The sequence below is a fragment of the Pleurodeles waltl genome, chromosome 6 (genome assembly GCF_031143425.1).
Source record: "Pleurodeles waltl isolate 20211129_DDA chromosome 6, aPleWal1.hap1.20221129, whole genome shotgun sequence".
Lineage (NCBI taxonomy): Eukaryota > Metazoa > Chordata > Amphibia > Caudata > Salamandridae > Pleurodeles > Pleurodeles waltl.
The window spans coordinates 1,137,229,591-1,137,246,614 of record NC_090445.1 but is presented as its reverse complement, the minus strand read 5'-3'; the positions used below and the strand labels follow the sequence as shown (position 1 = coordinate 1,137,246,614).

The 17,024-nt window shown below is 44.2% G+C and overlaps 1 protein-coding gene across 3 annotated transcripts in view; it reads left to right on the top strand.

Moving 5' to 3' along the window:
* The window catches only part of CUEDC2 (CUE domain containing 2), a 159,110-nt gene that overhangs the window by 102,444 nt on the left and 39,642 nt on the right, over window positions 1–17,024 (top strand). For all 3 annotated transcript variants that reach the window (XM_069240346.1, XM_069240344.1, XM_069240345.1), the window contains exons 7-8: window positions 200–252; window positions 12,387–12,447. In XM_069240346.1, coding sequence (XP_069096447.1) covers window positions 200–252; window positions 12,387–12,447 — 114 coding nt within the window. The remainder of the gene's footprint in view (window positions 1–199; window positions 253–12,386; window positions 12,448–17,024) is intronic.

The window sequence follows — 17,024 nt, the reverse complement described above, 5'->3', positions numbered from 1 at the left end:
TTGGGCTTGTATAGTGTTTCAGCATAACTGTATACTTTGCTAGTTGCATCATGATGCTTTGAATCCATTACACATCTCACTGTCCTGTCTTTGTAAAGTTAAAATTGTTTCTATTGTCTTTTGGTTGTCCTAATAAAAAAATGTACTATTTTACTTTTGTCTGCACTCATGTGATTGAGGTCGTATTTTCTGTGTTTAGGAAACTTATAATGCCCCCAAAAAGGAAGAGCTTAAAGATTTCATTTTACAGAAGTAAGTGGAATTTACAATATTTTTTTTTTTATGGATTCTTGTTACCATACAAACAGTTAAACTAGAAGAGTAATTCATAAAACACAAAGCATATGGTACTGTTAATACAGCAACAAAATCTATTTAATTACAGATTGCACTTGATCTCCATGGCTTTCATATATAAGCCTATTACACCAAAAATCATAATTTGTACTGTTTTTGTGACAAAATAATGAAAGATCTTTGCTCAGTGAGCTTGATTCTTTATAGATCCTTTTCTGTTCACACACATTTATATCTGTTAGATCTGACAGCCATGGGTCGCCATCCCACAACTTTCTGCCTGCCTGCCTCCCTCCCTCCATTTTTCCGACTCTGTTTTTGCTGGTTTTTGGACTCTGCACACTTTAACACTGCTTGACCCATGTTACAATGCAGGTGCCCTCCCCCCTAAACATGGTAACCTTGGTTCCTACCCAATTGGTATATTTAATTGACTTGTCCCTGGAACAAGTGTCCTAGAAGTGCCCAGGAACTGTAACTTAAATGCTACTAGTGGGCCTGCAGCACTGGTTGTGCCACCCACATAAGTAGCCCTTTAACCATGTCTCAATTGGCAAACTCAATCCAAGTCCTTGGAGAGCACTTGTGGGGAAGGCAGAGTCCTTCCAGCAGAGTCAGAGGCCCGAAGGCAGCAGGCCAACAAGCAAGGCTGCAGTCTTTCTCAGCAAAGCAGTCCAGATGAGTCCTTTGGGCAGCCAGGCAGTCCCTCTGACTAAGCCCAGTTGTAGATCCAGAAATGCCTTTGAGGGGGGGGGGGATTTCAAAGAGTGATTTTGAAGTGCACACATTCCCCTTTCAGCCCAGTCCTGTCTGCCAGGATCCCTGTGGGAGGGTGATCAGTCCTTTGTGCGAGAGCAGGCCTTTGAAGTGTAAAAGAGAGCCCCTCCAACCTTCCTGCCCAGGGAGACCCATTCAAAATGCAGATGTGACTGAGTGTCCTGTGTTTATGGCTTTCTGGGTGGAATGCACAAGGGGAGCCTGTCAACCAGCACAGCCCAGACGTAGATTGGAGACAGTCTGTAAGGCACAGATGGCATTAAGTGCAGAGAAATGCCCACTTTCTAAAAGTGGCATTTCTAAAATAGTAATATTAAATCTAGCTGCACCAATAAGTATGATTTTCTGTTACCATTCTGGCCATACTAAACATGACAGGGCTACTCCTTTCAGATCAGAATCTACCACTTAAAAGAATATGAGGGCAGTTCTGATGCTGGCCTATGAGAGGAGCAGGCCTCACAGCAGTGGAAAACTAATTTGTGAGTTTTCCACTACTAGGACATGTTAAAATACATAAGTACATATCCTGCTTTTTACTTACATAGCACCTGCCTTATGAGTTACCTGTAGCCTACCTTAGGGGTGACTTGTATGTAGAAAAAGGGGAATTTGAGCCCTGGCAAGTAGTTCTAAATGCCAGGTCGAAGTGATCGTGAAACTACACGCACAGGCCTGGCAATGGTAGGCCTGAGACATGGTTAAGGGACTACATATGTGGGCGGCACAACCAGTGCTGCAGTAGCACTTAATAATTTACAGGCCAGCGGCACCTCTAGTGCTCTTTTACTGGGGCCTTACAAGTAAATGAAATATTTCAGTTGGGTAGGTTACAATGTTTAGGGGGGAGAGCACATGCACTTTAGCACTGGTCAGCAGTGGTAAAATGCACAGAGTCCTAAACCCAGCACAAACTGGGTCAGAAAATGGAGAGAGGTGGGCAAAAAGTTAGTGGATAACCACCCTAAGGTTGTCAGGTCTACCATGTCTCCATCAGCTGTAAGTGGGGAGAGCTGCACAGCCCCTTGGGAGCTCTCATCACTAAGGCGGAAGAATCTGGAGAGACCATCAGCATTGGCATGGTCAGACCCCGGGCGATGCTCCACCGTAAAGTCCATTCACTGTAGGGAGATGGCCCACCTCCAGAGTTTAGGATTTTCACCACCTATCTGCATGAGCCATCTGAGGGGCCTGTGGTCTGTATGAACCCGAAAGTGAGACCCAAACAGGCATGGTCTCAGCATCTTCAGTGCCCAGACCACAGCAAATGCTTCTTTTTCAATGGCACTCCACTTCTGATCCTGTGGAAGTAACCTCATGAAGGCTACTGATTGGTCTAGGCCCTCCTCATTCAGCTGTGCTAAGACTGCCTCTATGCCATGCTCTGAAGCGTCTGTCTGCGGTATGAATTCCTTGGAGTGATCAGTGGCCCTGAGCACAAGTGCTGTACATATAGCTTCCTTGAAGGAATCAAAGGCTTTCTGACAAGCCTTTGTCCAGATCACCAATCTAGGCTGCTTCTTAGAAGTCAGCTCAGTTAAGTGGGCAGGAGTGGTACCATATCCCTTAACATATATTCTTGCCACCACATACCAGGTGTCCCAAATACACCACAGAACCCTGCCCAATTGGGCACTTACTGGCCTTGATTCAATCCTGCCTGTTGCATGGCCTGGAACACCTCTTGGAGGTGAAGCAGGTGGTCCTCCCAGCTGGCACTGTAGACAGCAATCTCTAATAGGTGGCACAAAATGCCTCTTTGCCAGCCAGGACCCTGTTAACCCATCATTGGAAGGTAGCAGGGGCATGCTTCAAGCCAAAATGCATCACCCGGAATTGGTAATGGCCCTCAGGGGTTGAGAATGCTGACCTCTCTCTTTCCCCCTAAGACAAGGGGATCAGCCAGTACCCTGATGTCAAATCACAGGGGCTGAGGAATTTGGCTGCGCCTAGTCTGTCCCATCGGCTCCGGAGTGTCGTCAGTCTTGTTGACGGAATTGAGGACTTGTTGTAGGCCACACAGAGCCCAAGTTCTGGTTTGGCACCCGGTGGGACAGCCTTTGGTATCAATACCAGGGGGATGAACCAGGTACTGTTGACGTTTTTAATCTCCCCTAAAGCCAGCATCTTGGCAACTTTATCCAGGGGGACTGTCTCTGGTGTCAGTGTCCTGACGGCACAGATGTGTGAGTCCAGGGGTGAGGGAAAACTGGGAGGAAAACTGTCCCAGTAACTGGTAACAATCACCTCGCTGACCTAGGGTCAGGGAGTTAGAGAGGTTGACACCCTCCACTGACCCATCACTTTCCTCTTCCACACCCTCATCTGTCACAAGCAGGATGCTCCCTTCAGACCTCTCAAAGTGAGGCTTGAGTCTGTTTACATGGATCACCATTAGAGGGTTTCTAGCGGTCTGGAGGACCACTAAATAAGTGGCCTTCCCTTACTCTCCTTTATTTCGTGTGGGCCAGTCCAGCAGTCCTGGAGAGCTCTGGGCTCTACTGGTTACATGAGGCTTTGTCACCAGCAGGGATGTGGAATTCCTATCGCCCGACGCCCTGGACATCTTGTTTGGGGTCAAGGGCAACAAGTTTTTATGTTTACTTTGTCCTTGGGACAAGTAGGCCCAACCCTCTGCAGCACAAACCCTTTGGCTGCCTGTTTACAGAGAGTGGAACTCTCTGCAGTTGAGGTAATGTGTTTCCAAAAGATAATGCTGTTCGAACTTGTATTTATGGTTCATTATTTGAAATCCTTCATTATTAGGGTGAGTGCTGTAAATAAATGTTTTAAGGTCACACTTCACTACTGATGTTGGTTCCAGTACAAAAACAAAAAAAACGTGTATACACGTTTGAAAAGTTTAGGCTATGAGGCTAAGTATAATGCTCCCAGAATGCTCTCTGATTAGATGCAAATGAAGTGTCATTTAGTAAAATGTGTTGGTGCATGCTAGTATTTCCCAAAAATATTTCTAATGGAAAATCAGTGTAACCATTTTCAACACGATTATGGCAAGCATGAAAATAAACAAACACTGACAAAGCCATCTGATCTGACATATTTTTATAAGTCGTTTAGTTTCATCAATGCGTGTCTTGTTTTGACATGGCTTTTGTAACACTTTATTGTTGTGGGAGCTATCAGGCCCTCAACACTGTAACAAACACTGGCAAAAAAAAAAAAAAAAAGTTTTTGAACTCTAAAAGCACACGTTGCCACCAGTGGCATAACAAAGGCCCCGCAGCCGCCCTCCTGGGGGCCCCTTCAGCACAGCACCTGGCCTGAGTGAGTCTGGAGAGGGGGCTCCTCCATGTTCTTTGCAAAGGGGCACCCTCCAGTTTCGTTACGTCAATGATTGCCACTGTAGTTCCTGACACTGAACAAAACTACCTTGTGTGCCAATATGCTCCTTGTGGAAGAGCAGAATGCGATCGCTCACAGTAAAGCCAGCCGAAAGAGAGAGAAATAGAAGTTTAATAAAAACAAAATGTTTTGTTAACACCAGACCTAATTAGGGACCAAGACCCACATGTAGGTAGCTTTTTGCATGTCGCAAACAGCGACTTTCGCTGTTTGCGGCGTGCAAAAAGCACATTGCGATGCACAAACCCAGTTTTGCCATTCGGTAACCTGGTTACCGAATCGCAAAACGGGTTTGCGACTCGCAATTAGGAAGGGGTATTCCCTTCCTAATTGCGACTCGCAGTGCAATGTAGGATTGTTTTGTGACCGCGGGCGCAAACCAATCGCAGTTTTCACCCATTTCAAATGGGTGCTAACACTTTCGCTAAAGGGAAGGGGTCCCCATGGGACCCCTTCCCCATTGTGAATGTCAATGTAAACATTTTTTCAGAGCAGGCAGTGGTCCTGCGGAACACTGCCTGCTCTGAAAAAATGAAACGAAAACATTTCATTTTTCGTTTTTGTAATGCATCTTGTTTTCCTTTAAGGAAAACGGACTGCATTACAAAAAAAAAAAAAAAACAGCTTTATTAAAAAGCAGTCACAGACATGGTGGTCTGCTGTCTCCAGCAGGCCACCATCCCTGTGAGGGCCACCATTCGCAAGGGGGTCGCAAATTGCGACCCAACTCATGATTATTCATGAGGTGGGCATTTGCGAAGCCCTTGCGAATCACAGATGGTGCCATCCTACATTTGGATTTGCGACTCGCAAATTGCGAGTCTCTCTGACTCGTGATTTGTGGGTCGCAAATCTGAACCTACTGATATGTGGCCCCAAAGTCTTAAAGAAAGTCACAAAAGTGACCCTATAAAATATTTGTGAACTGTATTTTAGCATGGGTAAATACGATGTGTAGATTTGCTCATGTGAAAATCTATTGAGCATTTGCAAGTTCATTTTCCCTCCAGCCACTTTCTTCCCAACCCTGGAAGAAGTTCTAATTCTGCCATTGTCAGGAGTAAATGTCCAACCTTTCTTATTATGGGAAAATATTAGAGAGAAGCTGGTGAAAATCTTTAAAACATGCAGGTTAGTAGGTTTGCAGGCTCAAAGGCATTTCAGCCCTGGAACTATTGCTTACTGCTTCCTCCAGCCCCAGTATGCAGATCTGCAGAAAGGTGGAAAAATAAGGAAATTGCTACAGTAGGGATTGAAACTGCAAGTATTCAAGCCCTACTAAGGTAGTAGCCCTGGCATAATCAGAGAGGCTATTATCAGAGCTCTTACATAATGAGATTGCTGCCATAATTTGTCGCCACACTACATGGCACCAAAGGGACAAGTAGATCTTTTTACAGGACAAGTAGATTTGAGAAGCAACCTGTCCCCTGGACAAGTAGATATTTTAATAAATTCCACACCCCTGCACCAGGTTGAAACTCCACCAGAGTGGGCTTCTGGTTATACCAACATTTCATTACCTCCTTACTGGGCTCAGGGTTGCATGTGGTTGCGGAGGGCCAACAATTAGCTGACCACATTTGGAGGGGGGGGGGCTGTTTCCTGGGAGCTTTTTCCCACCCCTCCTTGATAATGCTTAGAGGTTCCCTAACAAGGTAGCCACAGGAGGACTTCCAAGGGACTGAACCCTACTCCCTTCTATGGCACCTCTCTGTAGGCAAGGCAGTAGGACTTCTCACTTATGCCACATGGCCTCAGGTAGGCCTGCACTCATGCCCTTCAAGGACTTGTTGAATTTCTCAACTAGACCATTGGATTGAGGGTGATAGTGTGGTGAACTTGTATGTTACACCACACACATGCCACATGGACTTCATGTATGCTGACATGAAGTTAGTGCCTCTTTAAGACCCTATCTCTTTGGGGAACCCCACACTGGTGAAGATCACCATCCAAGTTCTGGTCACCACAGGTGCAGTCACTGTCCTCAGAGGGAGTGCTTCTGGGTCAAGTGTGGCATGGTGATCCAAGAAGAACCTGTTGCCTAGGGCTGTCTTGGTATCCAATGGACCAATGATGTTGGTGCCCACCCTTTCAAAGTGGGTGCCAACGACAGGAAGTGGGATCAGGGGAGCCTTAAGCTTTTTCCCTGATTTCTCTTTGGCCTAGCAGGTAGGATAGGACCTGCAGAATGTATCTGAGCCTGTCTTTATTCAAGGCCAATAAAAGTTGACAACAAGCCTGGCAAAGGTCTTGTCTTGCCCTAAATGTTCTGCCAGAGGTATGTCATGAGCCAACCCCAGTAGGAAGGGCTGGTAACTCTGGGTGACCACCAGCGCACGCGCTGCCCAAGTATCCGGAGCCTTAGGCTCACTATATAGGAAATCATTCTCCCAGTAAATCAGGTCACCTAAAGCCCTCAAGGATGGGACACTCTCTCTCTCTCTGCACTTTGCAGAATTCCTCCCTGGTGGGCCCACCCTCAACTTGCCAGTCAGCAAGCTCAGATAGGTCACCTGGGGTGGCAATGTCCTCCCCGGTTGGCTTGGGGGGCTTCTCCTCACGGGCCCCGTGAACCTCCACCGCAGGAACTTCTGAGACTGGTTTTCCCTCTCCTTGGCAGTTCTCGGGGCCATTCTTCCAGACACCAAAAGCCCTTGACTCCCCTCCCAGGCAGCCATGGACCATGTGGTCATGCATTCCCACTCAGGCAATTTCATCATCTCCAAGTGAGACCTGAGCTCTACCTCCCTCCAGATAATGTGCTCCAGGTCATTGCCTAACAGATAGGCATGGCAGGAGTCAGCTACTTTTAGAGTACCAGAGATCCACCCCAACCAAAGGGAACCAGAGTCTACTTGTTCTGGTCCCCAACCTCTAATGTTAAAAGTGTATTGATCCCAAATGTTGGCATGTTTCCAGACTCCTGCCCCCCAGTGCTCTTCAGGAGCCTCATGTGCCCTCAGTGCCATTTCATAAGCAGAAAACTACTTGTCAGTGTCATTTCCCACAACGTAGCTGGTCGGCATGTCCTTGGGTATACTAACCTTCTTGTTTCCAGGAGGTCCTGTATGTATGCTGCCACTATCACTGATGGATTCAGACTGCCTAGCCTTGAGCTCCAGCTCTTTCACACCCCAATTATAAGCCAATATGTTTCATCTAAGCTAAGCCTCTATCAGCCTCAGCATGCCTTTCAGCTCTCCTCTCCCCTGCTACTATTTTTAATCATGCCAACTGTGGCTGGAATTCTCTCTCCTCTCCCTTTCTCTGGGGTTAGACCATGACTGGGGAGACTGCTTCCTGGTCCCACAGGAAGAACAAATCCAGGGGTGTCATCCCCCTACTACTGTTGCCAGCTCCTCGGAAGAGCCCCTCTCAGGCTCCCCTACTCATCATTCTTTTAGGTGCGGGACTCTGCCCAAGCCCTCAGCACCTTTTGAAACTCTCCCCTCTTGGAAGCTCCACTTGCATGTACCCCCAAATCCTTCCACAAGCCCTTCAGCTGGGGAACTGTGTAATCCTCCAGTTTAGCCAGGTTAAACTCCCCAGCTCCACTTGTGGTCCCAGCCAGAGACATGATGTAAAGATGCTAAGCAGGAAAAATTTCCTGAAAAAAACAAATCAAATTGACCTTTAACTGTGGGTAAATAGTGTACACGTAGCTATTGTATGGCACTGCACAAACACAAGTCCTATCCTCACCGCTGATCACCAATGTTAGAAATGGGGTCTCTGGTTGGCAGAGGTATTTACCCTAGTCCACGTAGGGATCCCAATCCTAGTCAGGATAATTCAGATTGTGTTGTGACTTACCCTGACTTGGACCGGGGTACCTACCTGGACAAGAGTGTACATCTCTCCCACCTAGAGACCCAATTTCTAACAATATCCAAAAGTTTACATTGTCTTCTTGATAGAAGTGTACTTTTATCCCAACATTAAACTCTTCACTCAGGTTGTAGTTCCTATATCCCAAGTGTGTTTAAGGTTTAAAAAAGTTGCCTTGTTACTGCTTTCACCTCTTCTAGGGTTTCTTTCCCCTTTCACAATGGCCATAATGTCATTTCACACACACGCTACCTTTGTTTTTATGTCTTGCTTCTAAGCAGCTTTAGCAGTTTTTTTTTCTTGAAGACCCACTGTCTTTTATAAATTAAAATATTTACTTATAATGGGTTTTGGGTGAGCCCCTTGCTATTAATTGAACGGCTTATTCTGTCATTTCCCTGCTTCTGGTAGAATGACTTTCCCTCTTTTCTTTCTTTATTCAGCCTAAGAAGCATTTGTTCTTCTCTATGTTCTGAATGGATAATTGGCTTCCTTCCACTGCTTTCATTCAGGGAACTAATTTCGGCACTCCATCGGAGTGCTTTTATTTTCTTGCTTTGTCTCACATGTGCCGATTCTCCCCTCCAATTCCCCTCACTCCATCTTGCTTCCCCTCTACCTCTACATCCCTCTTCCCCTGGCTTTTTAAAACATTTTTAAAACTCGTCCTCTCTGCTGCTTTGCTAATCCCCATGGTTTTCAGCCACTTTTTTCTATTAGGAGAAACCCCCATTTTTAAAATTACATTTACCAGCCCATATTCCTACCCACCCCAAAACCCTACAAACACCGTTACCACCCAATATCCTCACCTACCCCTAAACACACCCTTATCACCCAATAACCATACCCACCCCTAAACCCTAAAAATACCTTTAGCACTGAATGCCCTTACCCACCCCAAAACGCTAAAATGTCCATTATTACCCAGTACACTTACTGACCCCTATTTAGATATACGTATATATAATCACTTAAAAAAACAAAGGTTACAGGGACATTAACATTAACATTATAGTTAGGCTCATATTTTACATGTACAAAATCATAGAAATTCATCTGTTATAGTTAGTTATCTCATGTAACTATAACTTGTGCCCTAAGGTAACTATAACTCAAGTCCCCGTCATGCACATTTTTATTTATTTTTTTGTGACAAAATGTACTTCAAATATTACATTGATACTATCAATGATGTTATCAAAGATGTCATGAGTGCTGTAATTTGTGGGGTAATTAGCAGTGCTTGGCGGGGGCGCAGGTTAGTTAATTTAGCGCACAAGTTATAGTTACTTCGGATAACCATAACGGGTGAGTTTCTATGGTTTTGCACATTTAAAATGTGAGCCTAAATATAAAGTCCCTGTAACCTTTGGTGTTTTTAAGTGAATTTCTATGTTTATTTATTTATTTTAATTCTATTTCCTAACAAGATTCTTGGAAAACTTTGTGAAGTCAAAAAAAGCTTTCTCTTTGTAGACTATGACCCAACTACCTAGTTGGAGCCAGATGCACAATCTCATTTGTAGACTTCAAGGGAGCTGTACTTTCTGTTTGGCTCTTGCGAACCACTCACTCGATTGTACATTTAGAATTGTTAATTACAGTGTTTTACTGTAATTTTGAATAAAATGGAACATTAGACATGTTTAAAGTAGAAAAATGAATTATGTATTGTTCTTTCGCAGATGACAGCAGTGCTTAGTATGATGTGGGGAGAGACTGGCCTCTCCTTTTATATTTCTCTCTTATGACGGATTTGCAGAGAGAGAGAGACTAACATCTCCGCTGAGATCCCTCTCTCAGATGATAAGTTTTCATAGTGGTCTATGTGGAGTGACCGGTCTCTCATTTCAGAAACTTTCTCTGACGACGGGTGTGCAGGTGCAGAGTTGCATGTGTGGCTTTTCCTTTCATACCTCTGTCTCAGATGACGGGAGCCCGTTTGAGTGTGTGGAGAATGACTCCTGTTGTTTCTCACCTCTGTCTCAGGTGACAGCTGTGTATAGTAGTGTGCCCAGAAGGACTAGTTTCTCCTTTTAGACTTGTCTCTCAGATGACGAGTGTGCGCAGAAGGGTGTGTGGATGGACTGCCTCTCCTTTCAGACAACTCTCTCAGATGACTGTTGTGTGCAGTACTGTGCGGGGATGGACTGCCTTCTCTTGTCTGGTCTCTCAGATGACTGGTGTGCATAGCAGGCTGTGTGAATGGACTGACTTCTCCTGTCATAACTCTTTCTCAAATGACTAGTGTGTGTGGAGAGAAACTAGCCTCCCCACTGAGTCCTCTCTTGGATGCTAGGTGTGCATGTATGCTCTGTCTAGGCACTGACCTCTCTCTGATAATGGGTGTGAATAAAAGGGTGTGGGAAGACTTTATTTCACTCACAACTCTTACCAAGCTGGATGTAGACTCTGATAAACAGCATCTCCAGTAAGAATCCTTCCTACAGGAGCAAGTGTGCATACTACAGTGTAGTGAAAGATCACCTACTCCTTTCTACGTTTCATGATCCTGCAAGAGACATGCACGATTATAACATTTGAAAAAAAAATATACAGATTATCTACTCCTCACAATACTAGTCTCTTACACACTTCCTCTCAAAAAGGACAATTCCTACTAATAGAGTATTGAGAACCCATCTACTTGTTTTTACTATTTACGATCCTGTGACAGTCGCACAAGATTGTAAACATTTGTATAAAAGAATATACATTTATTATCTTCACAGTAATTATCCCTCAAACTGTTCCTCTCTAAATGTAGGGAGACAGCATGCCTTTCGGCTGCCCCCTTTTATACCTTTATTACTTAATTTCCACAACACTTCCAATTTTTCACAATAAAGCGTAATGACGGCAGCCATTTAATTTCTAACATTCCAAAAGCCAGCCAATCAGAGCGTCACTCCCATGGGAGGGTGATGGCTCACGGGAGACCCGGACCACTTGACCAATTACAGGACTCAATTTTTTGTGTGCTCATGGGAGGCTTGCAGGACTCTTGCGAGTCCAGCTGCTAAAATAAAGAATTCTTTTTTAACCTTAATTTCTCAAAAAACACTGAACAGATTTACACCAAACCACAAAAAGCACAATCTGCAGACCAAAATCTAGCTTCCTGCTAAAATTTATGTAATGCCATTCAGCAGTTTTTGCTTTAGCCCTGCCAAATGAATCCTACGGAAAATGCATGGGGATTTTGCATTTTGGGAACCCCCTCTTTTCTCTGCCACTGCTTGACGGATCACCCCAAAACTTTCCTGGGAAAGAGCTGACGTAGATCTTTTTTTGTAAAGTTTTGTGAAGATCCGTCAAACTGGGTAAAGGTTATTAGCAAACCAAAAAAACGCTCGGTGGAAAAGCAGACCTTACTATAACTACCTAGTGGTAACTGCCAGTAGGAGATATGTGTGTGTATATATATATATACAAACATACACATATCTTTGATATACTTACCTTGTAATGTAAAGATATGTATTGTAAGTGCATATTCGTAGTAAAGGCTTGTGTTGTAAATGCAATGCATGGTAAAGGCATTGTGTGGTAATGGATGCATGGTAAAGGCATTACATTGTAATGCCCGCATTGTAAAGCCTGTTTCCCGTTCATGACACAATTCTGTACCTGTTATCACTCATGCTTGCATGTAAATCAGCTTTTTTTTTTCATGCTTTGAACATCAGCAAAAATACTCTGGAAAGTAAGCCAGTGCTTATTCACGTTTTCCTTATTTAGTAATGGAGACTGCTTTTGTTTATGTGCACCACCACTGTCTTCCCAGAAGGCTACAGAGTCATGTAACAGTCTTAATGCATCTGATTGTCATTTCCTGTAGCCACCAACGTGTTATGGGCCACAACCTCCTCCTTGTAGGACACTACTAAATGGACAAGACACTACTGACCTGATGTAATGAAATCTAATTGTCTGTCTTGCTGAAGTTGAATTTGCTTACCACAAAAGCTAATCCGCCCACCAATAACTGGTAGCTAATATATATGCACTGGGCCAAGAGTGTGTGTGTTTGTTTTGAAGCGTGTTCCCTCTGACCGTTTAATCCAGATATATTTGATTTTGAATTTCATTTAGAATTTGTTTTTCAGATATATGATGGTGGATAATGATGAAGACGAAAAAACCCATAGACCACTTGCTCCAAAAGAGGTGAGTACATTCCAAAACCAAGACCATTTGATAGAGGACAATGTAACATCTAAGCAGTGCATATCTGTTCAGTATTGTCACTAATAGTAGGCCAGTTTCTGATGCATTTGGGAACATGTTTCATTATTCTTCTCTCCAGGTTATGACTTCATACATAGGTCTTGCACAGGTCCTTTTTTGAAGATGTTGATAATCTATGGAATGCTCCAGTAGTAAGAGGATGTTGACCTCATTCTACAGGAATGAATCTGTAAATATGTGGATAAAAAATATAAAGTTACATTATTCGAAGTATAGGTGCATTAGATGATCAACTCCCTGGATAGAAATACACAAAGGTTCAAAGCCTGAGAAAAAATTTCTCTTGTCAGTTTATTTCTGTAAATGCATCTTCAAGCTCCCCCTTACTTGGGTGCAAGAGTGGTTTTGGCCTTATATTCAAACCACTTTGTAAAAACCTGTTCGGGGGCCATGGGGGCATGCTAAAGCTACTAGCCCACACGAGGTGTGTGAGGCCATTTACTCTCGATGTCCTGGGGGCCACCCTACTATGGATCCTGCTCAACTGGGTCAATCGTAGCAGTGCTCAAGCAGACAAGGCTCCTTTGGGGATAAGCTCCTATACATATCCATGAACGTGGCTCACAACTCAACGTGTGAGCAGGGCAAGCTATAAATCAGTGTTCAGTCTAATCTTGTTTTTTATATAAAAATAAGTATTTTAACTATAAACGTGCAAAGGCAAACGACATTCAAAAGCAATAACACAATCCCCTTGTGGTCAGGGCTCTGGTAGTTGGCACTCCCTGTCCTCTCAACGCTAGTGCAACAGGTTTGTTCCCAATCCACTGATGGCGGCATCTTGGGAATGTAAACTAATAGGCCGTAATCAAGAGTTCTTCCCTCTGATTCTGTTAGCAAGTTATGTCGCTAGTGCGTACGGGTTTGCAGCACCAATGACTCTATGTCCCCGAGGGCCCCAAAAGGCACAGTTCTTGGCTTGCCATCTCCAGCGGTAGGGAACCCTTTGGCAGTGCAGTGCAGTCCTGCTCAAGATCAGCTAAGTCAGGTTCCACGTAGTCACAAGAGCAGCATCTTGCAGGCGTCAGCTCTCTTGCTCGAGCTATGATACCTGCAGATTCAGACGGTCAGGGTTGCTCCTGCTCTGCTGCTCACACGGTAAGGATGAGGGTGGTGTCCTTTCTCCGATTTGGCTAATGCGGTGTCCTGTTGCTCCTCGGGCCTCCCTTGGTGCAGTCAACAGAATGTAGTTTGGTCCCACCTTGGTCACAGAGGTGTCTCGGTCTCTGGTGACAGCCCAGGTCCTTAGCCTCACCGTTTCTGACGGACCCTTCTTTTATAGGGGGAAGCCACCCTTGAATTCAGAAGTCTGTTAACTCTAGCCTGTTGTTGTTGTCCAGGGTGGCTTCTCCTGGCATATGGGTTCGCAAATTCACTCCGGCACACAGACAATGAACGATTCAGTGTGGGGAGCAGATCTCTCCTGCTGGGCTCTGAGTTAAGTTCACAATGGTCCCTCCTGGCATACGAGGTTGTCGACTCAGTCTAGCACAAGTTCTATGGCCTGATCGGTTCACGGAGTGGGTTTCTCCCACTGCACTCTTAAGTTTAGTTCACGGCAGCCCATCCTGTTTTAAGTGTTGCCAGTTCAGTCCGGCTCATGGGCTACAGCCTGATCAGTGCAGGGACAGAGTCCTCACACCTTGCACAAGGGGTCCTTGCATTAGACTTTCTTCTGGACCTCGCTCTCTCCAATGCTCGTTTCTTCCTCATGGGCACGCTGGTCTTTGGAGCCCCAGTCCTGGTCACAGGCAGAAGTCTTGCTTAGCTTCCCCACACAGCTCATCTGGCTTTTTGCAAATGACAAAGTTTTGGGGTGTCGGACTCCCCTACTTATAGTCCTTTTCCGGACGCAAAATGTAATATTTTATGTTGTTGTTCTGCTTCTTTGAAATAAGCACATTTCCCCTTTCTTCTTCCTCCTGAAGGATGTCTGTCACAGCAGGCAGGACTCCGAAGCTGATTGAACACAACAAGATTCATGGGAGTGACCAGAGTTCCCCCCTGGATGTCAGCCATAGTAATATGTGCATCAAAATATTAACCCAGGACCCTCAGCCCTACTCTTTGATTCTCTTATGAGCTCCATTTCTCTTCTTGAAATATGTCCAGGCCCCTTCATTGTGATCTGTCACGCACACTGTTCAGTACTGCAGTCGCTATTTACTGTACCAGTGCGTTACTTAAAAAAAAAAAAAAACACACACACACACTGCCAGACCACTCATTTACCATGTGCGCACTGTATCCCATTGTGTTGTGCATTCCCTGCTACCACACATGCACTCAGCATCACGCATGTTTCCATCACACATGCACTTCCACATCAACCTGATGTAGGCCCAGGGTAAGATAAGCACACAGCAGCGGAACTTTTAAAAAGGTGATTGAGTCTGTAGGACTCACTCCATCTACAGAGGGTAAAAAAGACCTGTTCACTACTACTGATCATTACATGGGATACTGCCACTAGAGCGTTTGTGCTGCTTATCTGCCAGGGAAGGCTGTAGCCTGCCACCACTATGAGGGCAGCGCTTTGGGTGCTACTCCCTGTCCAACAAGACCGCAATCTGTGAGACAGCCATATGTCATGGCGCACTTGCATGATCTGTGTTGTTTATGACTAAAAATCAGCATTAAGGTTTTAGACAAAAACAAAGCTGGGTACTGAGCAGTAGTATATCTTTCACCATGCAGAGGACTTTTTTGTCCCAACACCATGAATCATACATTTTGTTAAAAAAGTAGGATGAGAAACATTAGGGTGTAGTTGCCTAATTTGTGCAAGCCATTAGTGAAATAAAAGGTAGGTGGCATGTGTTGGCTTTTCATAATCAACCAAAATGTTCATAGAGCTGCAGTCCAAACTCTGAGCATTGCCGGCTACACATTCCTCCCTGAGTTCTTTATCATGATGTTGGGATCTTAATCAGACAATCTGAATTTGATTTTACAGTTTTCATTAGACATGATCAAAAAATTTGACAGGAAGTGGCTTCTGCAAAATAAAAGTTGGTTAAACATCACCACCTTTTAGAAAATGCGGGGATGGAATTCATCCTGTTCCCTCTAGTTCTAGGTCAATTTTAAGATGTCCGCTATCTAATGAGCTCAAAGCAACAGTTGCTAAAGCTTAGAGCCTCCTTTTCATCAAAGGGATGAAACAGCTGAAAATAATAGTGCTACTAATAAAAACAAAGTTAGCCAATCTTCAGCTCCTTCCATTCACCACAAAATAAAATTTGTTTGGTGATCTGAGTGGGAAAACAAATATGATCAAGAACAAAATAGCCAATTACTCACCTATTTCAGCGTCAACAAACAGCAAGTAAAAACTGCACTAGACAGCACAGACAAACTTCACTAAGCTGCCAAGATATTCTAAAAAACCAATCCAATAAAAACAACTTCTCCATCCCCCACACCCTACAAACTCCTCCCAAGCTGATAGACGTCTGCTAGGCAGTGTCTTCTGTAGAATCCAGTTGCCTCCGAAATTGTACATTATTCGAATTGGCAATTTATGATTACAAGAGAATGAGGTTCTGATAGTCGTATCACTAAAGTATTAGAGAACAGTAACTAGAAAAATAGAAACAGATTGGATGGAAATCAGTTGCCTTGTAGATATACACCACTTTAAATTAAAACGTTTTATTAGGTTTTATATTTATATAAACTAAAGAAAAAGTATGGTTGCAGATCAGAAATTGAGTCAGGGTCGTCTAGTATATATCAAAAAATTTAAAACATACACAGTAATGTCCAGTTACACCATTATAATCACTTGCAAATCTTCATCTCAATATTCAGAATCTCATGAATTCGACCTATGCCATGTCAGTGGAAAGTGTGGGACGCTGAGCCAGTTACTATTACAACTCCCCCATCTCCTTCAGTCTAAGTCTGGGCAGGTGTCCCCGATATAGAGCTATCTGTCACCTGAAATCCTGTAGTATGTTCTCTGAGGGGACCATGGATGGATTTTGAACAGTCTCGGCACTTGCAAAGACACGCACATCTCTCCCATTTTCATTCCTGAAAAAAGCGTCTCGCAGCCTATGTGAGTCCTAGGAATGGGTCTTTTAAGCCAGGATCTAGCAATTCGTCACTTAACGACTACCAATAATAATGCAACCAGTTTTCGTCTATTGTGAGGGATGTCTGCCACAACACTCAGTAATAAGGGAAGCGGCATACATTTTAAGTGAGTGGCAGCAAGCTCATTAATAATAGAAACTACCTCCGACCAGAAGACTTTGATCGGAGAGCAATGCCAAAGTGAATGAAATCTGCCGAGCCTGCAGAGCACCTGCTGCATTGAGAAGGGTGTGTTGCATCTATTTGGTGGTGTTTATGGGAATAAATTCTATTAATGAAAATAAACTGTATGAGTCCATGTCTACTATTTATACAGACATTTAATTTTCTCACAACTGTGCCGCTATGCCTTAAGAGATAGGGGCATTTTCAGACCTACCTCCCATCATTCTCTA